The sequence below is a fragment of the Dipodomys spectabilis genome, unplaced genomic scaffold, assembly GCF_019054845.1.
Source record: "Dipodomys spectabilis isolate Male_0828 unplaced genomic scaffold, ASM1905484v1 ptg000714l, whole genome shotgun sequence".
In the NCBI taxonomy this organism is placed as follows: domain Eukaryota; kingdom Metazoa; phylum Chordata; class Mammalia; order Rodentia; family Heteromyidae; genus Dipodomys; species Dipodomys spectabilis.
The window spans coordinates 504520-519904 of record NW_024871391.1 but is presented as its reverse complement, the minus strand read 5'-3'; the positions used below and the strand labels follow the sequence as shown (position 1 = coordinate 519904).

The 15385-nt window shown below is 50.9% G+C and overlaps 1 protein-coding gene across 2 annotated transcripts in view; it reads left to right on the top strand.

The window, feature by feature from the left end:
* The window catches only part of Tnfaip8 (TNF alpha induced protein 8), a 64243-nt gene that overhangs the window by 11426 nt on the left and 37432 nt on the right, over positions 1–15385 (top strand). Inside the window, exon 1 of one of the 2 annotated variants that reach the window (XM_042672494.1) lies at positions 11975–12512. The exons of the other annotated variant lie outside the window; for it this stretch is intronic. Within the exon in view, the coding sequence (XP_042528428.1) occupies position 12512 (1 nt within the window). The 5' untranslated portion in view covers positions 11975–12511. Of the gene's footprint in view, positions 1–11974; positions 12513–15385 lie in introns of those variants that run through there. 2 annotated transcript variants of the gene reach the window in all.

Genomic DNA, 15385 nt, shown 5'->3' with positions numbered 1-15385 from the left:
TGTTCAGTTTCTCCTGCTAACGGCATGTTCTGGGTGGGGCAGGCCTGCCACTGATGGTCCACTGTGCGAGAGGGCCGCCGCCGCCGCCGCTTTTTCCTGTAGGGAGAAGGGCTTGGAGTGTGGATGACAGGACGGCAAATGCCGGTCTGCCCCAGCCCTCTCTCTAGCCACCATCTTCCGAGGTCTACCCACAGTGAAGGAGCCACAGGGAGGCCAGGCGCGGGAGAGACAGGTGGCCTTTCTGGGTATACCTTTCAGTTTTTCTGAGTGCTCACACTTCTGTTACCTTCATGGTGGTTATGAGCACTAGGATGGCCATGATGATAAGCCGTGTGCTGTATCAGGGCTTCAGGCTGCCTGACCAGCGAGCTCTGTAGGCTGCAAGTCCAAGACAGACGTCGGCATCCATCAGTCCATGCCTCAGAGACAGTCCCCTTCTTCCTGCGTCCTCCTGTGGGACTCTAAAGTGGGGACATCCCTGCCGTCTCTCTCTTAGGCACCAGCCAGATGCATCAGAGCTCCATCTGAGTAACTCATTTAGCCTTCACCAAAGGCCTATCTGAGCAGTCAAATCGCAGGTTTGGGACTCAGTTCCATTTGTACCAATCACTTTGGCAAAGGACTTTGCAAATGCCCTCATGATCATAATACACACTCAGGTTGGACATAGAGCTCGATCAGAATACAGGAATGTGTATTACGGTCATTGTATGGGTAATTTCTGTACATGCATTGCTCCCACAAATTAATTTTTTTTGCTTTAACTAATTGTCCTTCGAAAAAATTAAAATAGAAAAAAGTTTTCAAATGCTTATTTACTAAATTCAGGGCTTAGTAATTTTTAGTAGAGACCTAAATATGCATTTGATATTCTTTTGTCCTTTGGTTTTGAAGAACTTCCTTTAATATTCCTCGCAGACTGCTGGACAGACTTCGTGTGCACATCTGCTGTCTGTCTGTCTTCATTTCCTGTTCCTGTCAGAAAAGCAGCCCAAACAGGATCCGCTGCAACAGCCTCATTTCAACTGAATCTCCTCTGTGGAGGCTCTGCCTTTAAATACACTCATCTTCTGAGACCCTGGGGACAGATAGGAAGTTTGGAGCCAGCGCCAGTGGCTCATACCAGTAATCCTAGCTACTGAGGCTACCAAGAGCTAAGGCCTAGCTACTAAGAGCTGAGATCTGAGGGTCATGGTTCAAAGCCAGCCTGGACAGAGAAGTCTTTGAGACTCTTATCTCCACTAAACTACACGCGCGTACACACACGCACGCACGCACGCACACACACACGCACACACACGCACACGTACACACGCACGCACACGCACACACACACACACATACACACGCACGCACACACATACACACGCACGCACACACACACACACACACACACAGGTGGCAGTGATAACTTGGTTTTCTTGTAGTTATCTGTCTCCTCATCGAAGTTCCACTCTTTCCTGAAGCCTCCATGGGCCTCACTGGCTAGGACGTCAGTGGCTCATGCCTGTAATCCTAGCTACTCAGGAGGCTCTGAGATTGGAGGGCTGTGGTCCGAAGCCACACCTGGCAGACAAATCTGTGAGAGGCTTTTGTCCAGAAAGCTGGCCCATGCTCGGGAGAGCACACACGCGTGTGCGCACACCATCTTACGTTTTCTTTTCTTGAGGGCCTTAGGTGTGCTACTCCATTTTCTTCTGACACAAGTTTGGTCTGAGTCTGATGATGACCTCAGTTTCCCTCCCCCGAGGATCTCCTCTGGTGGCACTTTGGAGAACACCAGCTCGGCGACTGTTCTTTTGCCGACTTCATCTCTAACATTCTAGCACGGGGCCCGTGTGCTATTATGTTTCCAGATAGGAGTTTATGATTTGGTCAATCTAAATAATCTCTTCTTCCTGCGAAACCCAGAATGCGCCGTGCGCTTGGTAACTCTAGCTTTTTTATCTTCGTCACCTCAGTTGAACTTTGTAAAGTATACATAGCACCAAATACGTGTGTTTATGAAATGATGTGGAGGATAAGAGCTCTTTTCTTTCCTTATAGGCCTGTCAGAGTTACCCCACCCCCCGTTAAGTAGCCCTTTCCCTCCCCTGGAGCACGGCTTTGCCCAGTCCAGGCTGTGCTCATGGGGGTGGGCCTTCCCTGAGCAGGTGTGGGCCCGGGCACTCGGTGGTCCTGCAGGGCACAGGAACGCAGGGTGCAAGGCTGCCTGGCCATGCTCTCATTTCACGGCGTCTCTATCACTCAGCATAGGGCCCCCGATTCCCAGGACTCGGCATAGGGTCCCTGACTTCCAGGTTTCAGTTTCTTTCCTCCGGAGTTAACTGCTTCACGGTGATGGCTGACCTTGAGGAGCTTTTAGGGAACTGAGTTGAAATCCAGGGTCCTCCCTGAGCTGCCTCCGCCCTTCCATGAATAGTGTGCAAGAAGGCGAGATCACATCCTGATAGTTGAAGAAAGCAAACACGATACACCCATTATTAAGACAACACTCCGCAAAAGTAAAGGACATGTATAAAGAAACCACAGTAAGATTATGGGCAGATGTGCAAACATCTTGTTTGATATCTCATGTTCCTCTCCATCTTCATCGGCGGTTTTATGAAGCTGTGTTAGGAGGATATTTGGTTAATGTTCTCTGGACATTGTCTTCTGTGCAGTTCTCTGTGTTTCTAAGGGGAACTCCTCAGGCTTGGTTGATAGTTGCCCTTCCTGAGAAAGGGGATGTGCGGGAAGGAAGGGACGGTCCACAGCTCCTTTTCCAAAGCTCCCAGCCCACGTTGGTGAGCTGTCCTGGGGCAGACACTAAGGAATGATTTGAAGCTATCACCCCGGCCAGTGGGGGACCATCTTGAGGTACTGTGTGAAGTTTCCTTTAATTAAACTCAGGTCTTCAAGAGGTTAGCCAGTTTTACTCTTTATTTACAAAGGCGTTGTGAGGAGCAGCTGGCCAGCAGCAGCCTTCCCTTCTCAGCAGGTTTGTGTAGGGGCCTCAGGCCGTTTGGTAGTAAATTTCAAGTCTCTGATAGGATGGTGGAACAGTTTACATGGAAAAATCCATTTCTAGCCTCCTTTTCCCCAGGAAACTGATCCGCCGGGCAGTGAGGTGCACATATGGAGGAAATCTCAGGCCACTTACCGGAGCGGAGGTCTCCACGGCTGAGGACTCCTCCTGGAGTCTCAGAGAGGCAGCTAACTGCACGGAAGTTAACAAGCACTCAACACTCACTCTTGAAACCACCCTTGCTGTGGCCTTTGGCTCAGCTGACTAGAGTTGTACTTCTTCACTTAGGTTTGCATTTCTTAAGTTAAAGCCACATTTCCCCCCCTTTTTACCTGTTGGAGAACCAACTGCTTCCAACTTGGCTTTATAGCTTTTTCTTTATGAGGTTAATTATTTTGCTATCCATCTCCCAGAGCCATTAATACAAATGTTGATTCAAGGTGAATTGATCTTCCGGGCTAACTTACCTGTTCGGAATTAGTATATTTAAAATCAATCTCTCTTTACTAAAATCTACCATTTCACCTAGGGACGGTTATCAGATTTCTTTGTGTCTCCAAATGGGTGTGTGCATGTCTGTGACCATGTCTCTATGTGGTGTCTATAGTTTTATTTATGAACGGACTCACAAAAGAATAGCCTTGTGTATTTCTCACAGTTTAACAAGAAGTACTCAGTGTTGCCAGCCAGCCAGTCCAGCCTGGGTGGGTCTGAAGAAAATCCATGCTGGGGAGGAAAGGCCCCAGTGCTCCTCAAAGTGTTTCCGAAAAGCCGGGGTGAGGATCTGAATCTGCATCCCCGCTCCCTTCCGTCTACACCTCCACTTTGCTGTTCATTTGCAGTTCTTTTACTTCAGACACTCAGCTGACTCAGAAATCCTACAGAGTGTGCAGGGTGTGTTTTTTTTTTAGTCCTTGTCCTCTGAGAGATGTCAGCCTGCTCCTAAGGAAAGAGTTAGGCTGGAAATCATTGGAGTGCTTACTGTTCACAATACGTAGAGATGTGTTTGGCGATCTATTGCTGCATAACAGATGGCGGGACATAATAGTGAGCGTCTCTTACTGCATACAGGTTCTGTGACTCGAGCCAACTGAGGCTTTGCCTTGAGATTCCTCCTGAGGGCCTCCTGGACATGGGGGATCCAGTCCTGAGTTGGTTCCTCATGTCTGCTCAGGTTTCCATGGTGGATGGATCATCCCAGAGTCAGTAACCCAAGAAGCACAGGGGTAGACCAATGCCTTCCGTAGTGGAGCCCAGTACCACTGGAGACCTGGGAAGGGGGGAACACAGGAGCCAGTCCCCGGCAGTGATCACGGTGGAACCAGCCAAGAGACGGCTGTCCTCTGAGGCCAGGATCTGCGCAGTAATGAGGAAAACATTGCTGAAAGGAAGGGGTGGGCAGGAATGGGGTGGGTTTGCAGTAGGGGCACTGGGTAGGATATGGCGTCAGGAACAGGCAGGCCACAGGGCAGGAACAGTGTGCTGTTGGCCACCAGTGCAGCAGTTGGCTAGAACAAAGTCTGGCAAGGTAGGGAGCACCGAGTCCTGGGGCCGGGGAGTGTGGCTCCACGGGAGGTTGGACTTGCTTTGATCGTTACCAAGATGAGCTGACTCAGCCCATGCGTGTGTGAGCTCCAAATACTCACTCACCTCTCTTACTGCTCCCTGATTTCTAGAATTCTAACAGTCCCGCCTCAGCCAGCTTCATTGTAGTCTTCAACTTCAGTTTGTCTCATTATCACCGACAGATTACAAGGGCAGAGGGCTGAGTCTTTATCTCCTTCTATTTCCTCTCTTGTGCTAGGCTCACTCGGTATTGGGTAAATACAGATATCTGGCTGGGGAATGTGTGTGTAGCTTGTGGTGAGTAATTCAGGTAAACATTTTCAAAAGCAAAGCCATCTACTGTAGGTTTGATTTCTGTAAATGGAAAAAAGTATTTAGATCCAGTTCTGCTGGTTGGCATCAACCAAAGTATTTAGAGAAAAATTTGATTTATTTTTATTGTTAAAAATACACTGTGGGTTATTTTTGGCTTAAGAAACTTCTTGTTCCACTTAAACCAGGCTAGTGGAATGGTACCATGTCTTGGTGTGACTTTGACGGGCTGAGGGGCACTGCCAGCGCAGGGCAGGTTGACACCTTCCTTTGAATGAAACAACCACTGTCTGTCCCTTATTTACATGAACCACCGGAAGCATTCCACCCCAGCTAGCACGAGGGAGCCCGAGACTTCTGATCTTATTAAATTAGAAAAGACAGTTTTGCTTTCTTCTCTGGATACTCTCCCTGAAACTAAAGAAGCAAAAGCCGGGAATACAGACTATGTCCTCATAACCCTTGGCAGAGAAGGTTCAGGGTTGAGAATAAAGCATCTGCCCAGAGCCAAAGGGAGTGAAAACTGTGGCTTTGGGCACGGAATCCCTGTGAGACTCAGACTGAGAGTTCTGTGGAGAGGAGGGCTGGGAGGGGAAGAGCATCTGTGGGAGGGAGGTGGAGGTCACTCTCTTCCCTGGCCTGCTGGGGCCTGGGAGGGAGGGAGGGCATTGGGGAGGGAGGGCTCCCCTGGAGGAAGAGCCATGGAAGTCTTCAGACAGGTCTGCTGCTTGGGCCCTGCCTCCACCCGTTTCCTTATTTGCTAAATGAAAGGTTGTCTCTCATAACATCTAAGATCTGCTCAAATTTTGATACTTTGTGGTTCCCTTGGAGAAAAGCAAGCTAAGGTCAGGATTTCTGCTTCTAGGTAACTAAGAGAAAGCATTTATCCACACAAATACTTAGATGCTACCCATATGAGTCCCAAACTGGACATAAACTGAACAAAAGACTGCATACGTCTTGACTTCTGACCAAAAGGCAAATCTCAATCTAAGAAGAGGGGAAGGAGGTTATTGGCTGCCTGAGGCTGAAAGCCATTGGGTATTTTCACAATGTTCTTTCCTCTCTCTCTCTCTCTCTCTCTCTCTCTCTCTCTCTCTCTCGCAATGTGTGCTGTTTTCTGACTTGTTTCACTTAGCCTAAGTCCTCTAGGTTCATCCCTGTCACAAATAGTAGATTTCTTTCTTTATCTTTAAAGTGTATCTTAATTGGTAAATAAACACTGTATGCATTTATGATGTGAAGCATGATGCTTTGGTATGTGTATCTGCGGTGAAATGTCAAACCTAGCTATTTAACTTAACCCTTGCCTTACAAATATACCTTTGTGTGCACATGTGTGTGTGTGTGTGTGTGTGCCGCATGCATGTATGTGCATTGTGCACATAAGAACACATGGCCTACTCTCAGCCAGTCCAAACACGTTGTTTGCAACCGTTGTCACTGTGACACACAGTTGAACTCACTCTTGAACTTGCTCCTTCCTGTGGGGCTGAGACTTTGTGCCCTTGGGCCAGCCCCCCGGCCCCCACAGGCTCTGGTGGCATCCACCTAACTTATTTGGAGTCAGGTTGGCAAGCGTGCTGGAGTGGATGGACAGTCTGATGTACGCAGGTCTTCTGGTTCTAGGGTGGCAGCTGCTCACTGTGTTTGATAAGCAGGAAGATCCCTGTGCTTTCAGGAGACAGCTTCAAAAGGCTTGCATTCCAAGAGCGATAACCCTTCATAGCCTGACACGAACTGTCTCAGGAAGGGGTAGCACGGGATGACGTATTCTTCCCTTGAGCATTGGCCTGCTGACCCGTCCAGGTATTCCCCTACGTCACGTGGGACATCTTGTGGTCTTCTGTTGTCTTGGCTCCTCACACCGTCAGCTTTTAATGGGCATGTTATGAGCTCATTTGGAGGGTGTTGGTCACTGGACCATCTTTTCATCAGGGTTAGATAGATCAGTGCATTCATTTCCATGTTTAATTAACACTTAAAGCTTGTGATCTAAGATGACTCACAAAAGCCAACAACTCTCTCCCTTCCCCCCGCCAAAAAACCCCCCCCACAAAACTGCAACGCACACAGCTTACTGAATGCTGGCAGGAAGGAGCGGCTTCAGTACTCCTGGCTTTTCCTGGCCTAACTCGGCGTGAACATTTGTATTAGTCACCTTTTGCAGCTGGGCAGCAGTTCCTCAGGTCTCAGCCCTCGGCCCCGTGGCTCTGCTGTGTCGTGGGCCACCGTGAGCCCAGTGGCATGTAGAGGCTCGGGGCTGATGCCTCGCAGTGGCCAGGATGCAGGGAGGAAGGCTCTGGGGACAAGAGGCCTACTTCCTCCGGCAGCCCACCTCCGAGCAGTCGGTTCCGCTGTGCGGTCATCCGTGGTTAGGTTAGCCCACTGACGAAGCCCTCCTCACCATCATCCCTCAGAGCCCTTCCTGGGATCTAGCAAGCAGGCCTCAGGGCTGAAGACAGTGCTTCCAATTGGGCATTTCCAACTCCTGGGTTGATGGAAGGTGTTTTGAACTGTCCTACTCTGAGCCTTGAAACATGCAACTTTTTCCTTCCCTCGTGTTGCTTTACTGGGTTTTGGAGCCGTCGAAAGTGCCGTCTGCCTCCTGTGCTATACTGTCCCTGGCTCTTCTCTCTTAGAGGGACTCCCGTGCTGGGTCCTAGGGCCCTCAGAGACAAGGCACACCCCTAGAAGTCAGGGAACTGGAGCCTGGTTTCCCAGCAGAATCCCCGGGGAGCAGCTCTGCAGCCAGTGTCAACACTCCAGTCCAGTTACAGATAACTGCTCAGTTTTCCATTGCCTATTGCCAGGGGGGTTGTGAAGAATGTGCTCATTTTAATAAGCTTTGTGGATTTGTGAGGATTGAACTCAGGACCTGGGCCCTGCCCCTGAGCTCTTTTGCTCAAGACTACCATTCTACCTCTTTGAGCCACAGCACCACTTCCGGTTTTTGAGTGGTTCCTTGGACATTAGAGTCTCACGGGGCGCGGGGGGCAGGACTTTTCTGCCCGGGCTGGCTTTGAACCGCGATCCTCAGATAGGATGACAGGCGTGAGCCACTGATGCCCAGCTATGAGCATCCTTTTTGTGTTTCAAGTACAAGCTAGCTGAGGTTTGCCACGGTCACCATGTCACGGGTGTCAGGAGCTCCTCCTGTGCGGCTGGGTGTACACAGAGCTGTGGACCTACCTCTGTGGGCCAGTGCTGTTACACATCCTGCTGTGCACCTGGTGGGGGGAGGGGCGGCAGGCCGCCGCCACCCTGTCACCTGGGGAAGAGGAGGGCAGACCCTCAGAGACGTGACCAGCAGGAGTTCACAGTACGACAGAGAGGAAACGCACGCTGAGTTCAAGTTGGATGCTAACTTTGAGTAGCAACGGGAAAAAGATGTTTTCTACCCAAACCACCCAGTCCCTGGCAGGTCACCGGCAGTGCGGCCCGCCCACCCCGTTCACATGCACCTGCCGCACCGCGCAAAGCAGCCCAGGGTCTAGCTTCTAGAACCTTGCCCAAGATTTCCCACTATGGTTAGATGCAAAGTATTTTCAGTTCAGTAAATTTCCCATGTAAGTGGGCTCCAAATGTGAACATTTTAACCAGTTTGAGTAGAGATTCCCCCACCTTTGTTCTCTCTGTCTTCTGGGAACTTAGGGAGCGGCTGCCCTGCCCTTCTAAGAGACAGTCCCTGCCCCCCCTCACCCCCGCCAGCTGGAGCTCTCAAAAGGGCGCCCCGCTTTCAAGTCCAAGCTCCTTCACTTGACACCACTTGACACATTCAAGTTGTGTCTTGTCGACTTCCCAGCTCGTTTCCTCCCTGCTTCCTGAAGGCACTGGCTGTGAGCTCCAGCAGATCCGGACTTTTCCTGCATCCTCCCTGGCTCCTTTCCCAGCCATCCTGCTCCTGGACAGCCCCAGCGTGCCTTCCTCCCGTAAATCTCTGCACCCCTGAGAAGGGTGTTCCTGGTCCTCCCCGGACTCTCACCATGGAAAGACTGCACTGCACGGCAGTCCTGGGTCTGTTCTTTGGAGTCCCTGCTAACAGCAATCCCAGTCACCGTTAGCACGTGCTGAGCACGTACTACAGCCGAGACACTTTTTCTTAAGAAGGATCAGCTCATTTAATCCGTCCGGTACAGGCTCGCACTAGGTGCTGGCGTTTTATCCATTGTAGAGTGGTGGTGTGGCACCGGCCACAGACCTTGGTCAAACACCAGCTGAATGGCCTAGGGGAGGGGCTCCTGCGGGCGTGGAGGGACCCCCAGCGCCCCATAACGGTGCCTCAGTGAACCACAGGGAAAGCTGAGCCTCTGCCCCACTGTGTCCTTAAACAGAAGCCAGCCCAGAGCTGACGGGTGCGCAGGCCTTGCAGTGCCTGCCTGGTGGGGTTCTGTGACTCCATGATCTTGTGTCTGTCCGGTGAAAGTAGCAGTAACTGCCCCCGTGTCTTCTTGGAGGATACTTTCCTGCTGCTGAACTTGAAAACTTCCTTTTAGAAACGTCTTTACTTATCTTCCGTGCTTTTTGTCATCCCCTTGGGGTGGATCAGAAAGCAGATGCACACATCAACATATCCCGTACGGATAGATTTTAACTCATAAAATTCCCTAAGTGTCAATCCTGGGTTTCAACAGACACTGTAGCCAAACAGAAAACTCCCCAAAGTAATGGCAAGGTGAAATTATCTTTGCAAAACAACGCGTAAAACGACGTGTAATTGAATCATTATGCATGAGTCAATGTAATCTGCTTTCTGTCATGATGTAAAGAGGGAGAAACAAAGAGCCAACGGCAGCCTGGAGGAAGCAGCAAGGCCGACTCAGATCTGTGAACGCAGCCTGTCCACAGAAGAAGAGCTGCTGGCCTCCCCGGGCCTCCTGCCCAGGCCGTGATGGGCACACGAGAAAGGGGTTCAGAAAGCAAAGTGTCGTGAGAACTCTCTGGTAGTCTGGACCTGTTTTCCCAATCACCGATTCTTCTTGCGGACATTGGGAAGCTGTGCATCACTCGGGCCTCGAGGAGGAGACAGAATTTCCCGTTAATTTTCAGTGTCTAGCCGCCTTGAAATACGAATGTTGTGAACTCAGAAGATCCAAATCCTTCCTGACCGGATGGTGGGATTAATGGTAGTTTCAAAAGTCATTCGGAACAACATTTGTTAAACTCTGTTCCTTCAAACCTACTTTTTTTTTTTTTAATGTATTATGAAGGTGACCCAAGTTTCTAGGCCTCACTGAAGGCGACGAATCCCCGGGTCCTGACGGCTTGGGGAATGTTTGTGGAAGTCATTTTGCCTTTGACCTGGGGAGGCCCTCCGGTCACTGTGGGGGTTCTGAGAGGGATGAGGTGCTGCCCACCACCCTCACCCTCCAGGCAGAATTGAGGCGCTCACCCTTAGGGAAGGAGTACGCCAGCTTCTTTTGCTCTTCTGCCCTCCCAGGGCCTTAGCTCTGACTTCACGCTCCCATCTCCAGCATGGAAGCCAGAATCTCATCTTTAACAACATTTTCCAGGGTGGTCAGGAAACAGAAAGATACCCAGCAAAACTCGGCTTGGTGGTCAGGGCCTCATAGAAAGTCCCCCCTTCTTTGATCTTTGCTTCTTATTTGCCATGAAATAACCTTTTATGACTGAAGTTCTGGGAGTTGGTTTTCCCCCAAAGAATAGTCCTTTCTAGTGACTGTTCAAACCACCCCAAGAGCCGAATGACTGGTATTTGTTTAGTTTGGGAAGTAATTTTTGAAGGAAACATCTCAACTCTTAAAGAAAGACCTGGGCGTGTGGTACACACCTAAAATCCCAGTATTGGAAGGCTGTGGTAGGAGGATTGTGAGTTTCTAGGCCAGTTTAGATTCCAAAGCAAGATATTACAACCCAAAACAAATGCACACACACACACACACACACACACACACAGAAATGTAAATTCAACAGAAAATGACATACAGAAAAATTATTCTCTAGGACTCACTCTTCCACATGAAGCCTCTTGAATATCAGCAAAGAAGCGTGAGCCACCATGCCCAGCCCTACCTTTTCAATTCTACGATGCACGTCTTTCTTTCTGAAACAATTCTCAGGAGTTTGTTTTAGAATGGTCCTGTACAGATTATGCCCTTCCGCCAAACACCTGCTTATGAAATTGTTATTCTAATCCGTGGCCATTTTGGAATCAAGAAAAGTGAGAGCATGCCAGTATGTCAAGACTGATTTAGGGACTTCTCTGATTTGATGGTGGGCGTTTAGTTTTACGTGTTTTCCCATCGAGGTTACCCTTAGAGACGGCATTGCAGCCACCCCCGCTTTATCAGCAGCTCCGCTTCGCTTTGGAGTCTGCCCTTGTGGTTCAGAAGCAGGCTTTGGGGATGGGGTGTGGCACAGTGTGGGATGAATGCCTACCAAGCCTGGGTTCGGTCCTCCGTGCTGTTGAAAACAGCCACCACCCACGTTCGTGTGCTGGAGAGCCATTTCAGGGAACGGTCAGGTCAGCGCTTGGATTCTCCAGGGTCAGCCCTGAGCCCTCCCGTCACCGAGGTGCAAGCTCCTCCAGAGGCGTTGCCAGCACCTTGCCCAGATGGCGGTTAGCACCGTTAAGGCTGTTCACTGGCGCCTGAGTCAGTCTCATGCGATGATAGCTTTGGTGCCGGGACGGCACCCCGCTTTCCCTGCCGGCCCCACCGGCTCCCTCTGTGGGTGCCGCCTCCGGGGGCGTGGCACGGGCAGCCACGGCGTCCGTCTGTCTTTGCCTTGCTGTCTGATTAGGTCTGGTGCTCCTCCCTCGGCTGTGCTTTGGATTTCCCGGGGTTGGGGGTGGGGTGGGGTGGCAGGTTCGACCTCTCTGCCTCTTGGTGCTGTGGACACAGCACGGTTAGGGGTTTCTGGTCCAGTGCCACTCACTGCCCCTCTAGCTCTGTCTTCAGTCACAGGCCTGCCGAAAGGCTCCTGCCAACTGTCCGCACGTCCTGGAGGAGACGGTTATTTGCATTTCTCGCTGCTGCTTCTGAGAAATTCAAAGATCAGACACCTTTTCTGCAGTTTCCTCCTCTGCTGAAACCGCAGCTTCCTTCCTCTGAGCCAAACGCTCTGCGGCCTGTGTTAGCATTCTCCTTTCCCGCCCCGGTGCCCGCCGGCCTCCTCCCAGGCCCCCGATGACAACGACGACGATGATGTGTGGTCATGAGGGGTTTCCAGGGCATCCGTGCTTCCGAGTGACCGTGTCGGCACTTGTGGGCCTCCGGAGGGACTCCCCCGCACTGGCTCTCCATGTTTTGGATGGATTCTTGAGAATCTGAAGAGAGCTTGAGGGGCTGGCGCTTGGCAGCCAGGGCCGCCATAGCTCGCTCATCACGTTCTCGGAAAGCGATTCCCTCCCAATAACCTGGTCGCCCGGTGGTTCCTAGGACTGTAATATCCGGCTAAGAGCTGAGGGAAGAGCGTGGGCACCAGGGCAGGAGCTAGCCCTGTGTGCAGCAGGGCCCGGGCTCTGCCCTGGGAGGCCGCAGGAGGGGACGCGGAGCCACCAGAGGGACCTCCAGTCATCTAGCACCGGCCTGCGTTGTGCCGTGAGGATTCAAAAGCGATAACGTAAGATGTGATGCTTAATCCCGACCCGGGGCCACAGGAAGCAGTAAGTGATCAGCATGTCTTCGTCTGTATGTAGAACATGTCTTACTTTCAGTATCGGTGGGGAGGATGTAAAGCTGTTTCCCGTGGGAAACTGAGGCTCAGGTTAAGAAGCTTGGTGACTTCCCCCGGGGACGTGGTGCGTGGCCCATGCGGCGGAGCGGCCCGTGTAGCCAGCACGAGGCCCTGCGTCCCTCAGCCCCACCCCACACCTCCCAAAAGAGACGAGAGAAGGTGGCAAGCCCGGGGCAGTGGCCGCCATCAGACCACGCAGAGTCCGGGACAGGCAGCAGATCTTGAGCGGAGAGAGTGAGGTGACCGTCCTGGTCTCTACTTAGAAAAGGGCCGCGTGTGACAAGCCGGGGCAGACGCTTGTTGGGATTTTGTGCCCTTGGTTTTGGTTTTGGCATTAAGAGGGATTAAATGTGAAGATGGGAGAAATGACATTGAAGAGCAAGAGGAAAATGGGTGCAGTCCTGACCCTGCCTTGGCTGATCCCCGTCTCTCAGCTGCCCAAGCCTCCATCAGGGAAGCGTTGATGGTAGTGACGGCTGCCGCCGGGGGGATCAACATGCGCTGGGGCTTAGGAGCTGTGTGTCTCATAAGCGTGCAACACGACTTACACGTCGCCAATCATGCTTTCTGGGAGAAGGGTCTCTACTGTGTCTCTGTGTGTCTGCTTTTATTTTCTTAAAGAAAAAGCAACCTGACGGCCGGAGTAGCTGAAGAGGCTGGTGCTGTGCCATCCTCTGCCAACACCGGAACCGGGCCCAGGGCTGTTGACAATACCCAGGAAGAGGAGGGAACAGCAGGGGGAGGTGTGGAGCTGGTCTTGCAGTGGGCAGCTCTTCATGGGAGGAAGGAGGCTGTGCTATCCGCGCTGGGCAGGTCCCTGGTACCGCCACCTGCTGGAGCCTGGAGGTCCAGAGAGGGGCTTGCACATCCCAGGAAGGTGCTTGGCTGTCCTCCCAGCCCCCAGTCTGGGTATTATTTTTAGCGAACTTGACATTCCTTCAAACTTGGTTGGTGGCATCCATTGAAGACGTGTCAGCTCCGAAGCTGTCTTCATTGTCATGATAATACTGTTACCCTGTGAGTCTGTTTCAGTTCACTAAACAGCATCAAGGGGGTGAACTCAGGGCCTAGTACTTTCTTGGCTTGCCTGCTGGGCTGGCGCTCTACTACTCGAGCAACGCCTCCAGCCCAGCTTTGTTTGGGGGAATGAGTCTCATGGATTTTTCTAATTGGGTTGGATTTGAACCACAGTCTTCTGAATCGCAGGTTCCTAAAGGGCTGACCAGGGCTGATCCACCCTTGTCTAGCTTCAAATACATTTTTATTTATTTGAGAAATGGAGAAAAGACATTTGCGGATCAGAGCTGTAGTTCATAATCTTCTCCATCCCTTCCACCTTTTCCGTTTCCTCTAATCATGTTGCTGCGAATGCCGGGAAGAAGGCCCTGACCTGGGGACCGGACGCACTTGTGTTGTGTCGAGTTGATTGCGTGCCTCTCTGGGTACACTTGCCCGCCGGGGTGCCACACTTCACCTCGGAAGTTCTCATGCCTGGCTGCACATCGGAATCCCTGGCTTTGAGAGATCTAGAAGCCGAGGCCCGCCTTAATCAGATGCAGACAACGTCTCTAAAAAGAGGATGGGAACTCCGCAAGTGCCTACGCCACGTTTAAAAGCCCAGGGCTGTCACCCGGGGATGGTTTTGACCAAGGGGACATTTGACAGTATCTGAGATTTCTGTGGATGTCTGTGTGCCTGCGGTCCCCAGGGAGTGAACGCAGAGACCCGGGACAGTTCCTGCAGTGCCCAGGACTGCTCCCTGCACAGTTGGTCCCACGTAGCTAAACAGCCAACGGTAGGAAGCAGTGTGGTAGAAGACCGGACTCAGGAAATGCCAGAGCAGTGCACACACCTGTCTTAAAAAAAGCACCCTTTGTAGACCCACCCAATGAGATCAGGGGCAAGCGGCCTGGACTTGGTAATGGGGCCCTCTCCCCGGGGCTGGTGTGCCACAGGTCCCTGGTTTCCTGGGAAGGAACTCTTCCTGTGGTTCTCTGGACTTGTTGTATTTGAATGACTTGGAAGAGGACCAACGTTAAGAAAATTAAACCCATTGAAGTTGGCCAAGATAAATAACTTTCAACTAAGCTTTTGAATTGCTTGACCCAATGCAGAATTTTCTAAAATAAAAAAGTGAACCAGTTGGAAGCGACTATCCATGACCTATAACAAATCTGACTTTATGTGCCATACATAGATAGAACTCCTTCTCTTTCTGCTTCCTTTGGATTGGGAAAGAGGAGACTGAAAATGCATTTTAAAAAAAATTTCTCGCAATCAGTTTTCTTTCATTGTGAGACGTTCCAGAATGCTTTCGTGTCAAGTTAACTTCTTTTTGTGGTGCTAGGGATGGAAGCTAAGGTTTTGCACATGCTAGACAAGGCCTACCCTGAGCTACCTCCAGTTAATTTCATCCTCTATCTTGTTTTGTCATTCGTGTCTGTTCTACATTGTATGTAAGTGACCTTATCTCCTCTGAACATGCCCAGTTTTCCTAAGTGTGGCACATAAAAGAGATATGTCATAATATCTTTATCATAAATAAGGTGTTGTGTACGCACATTGTCAAGTTCAGAGTCTTTAGCCCAGGTGGTGAATTTAGTTGGGAGAATCCATTAAATAAACTAAAAACTGTTCGATCCCTACCAACAGTACAAGCAAGTAGCTGCAGCTTTTGAAGTTGCTTGGAATTCATGGATCTTCTGCAGAGGGCCAATTCTTGTGTCAACGTTGCTTTAGAAAGAGATTTCAGGCCAGTATTAGTGGCTTACTCCTATAATCTTAGCCACTTGGGATATTGAG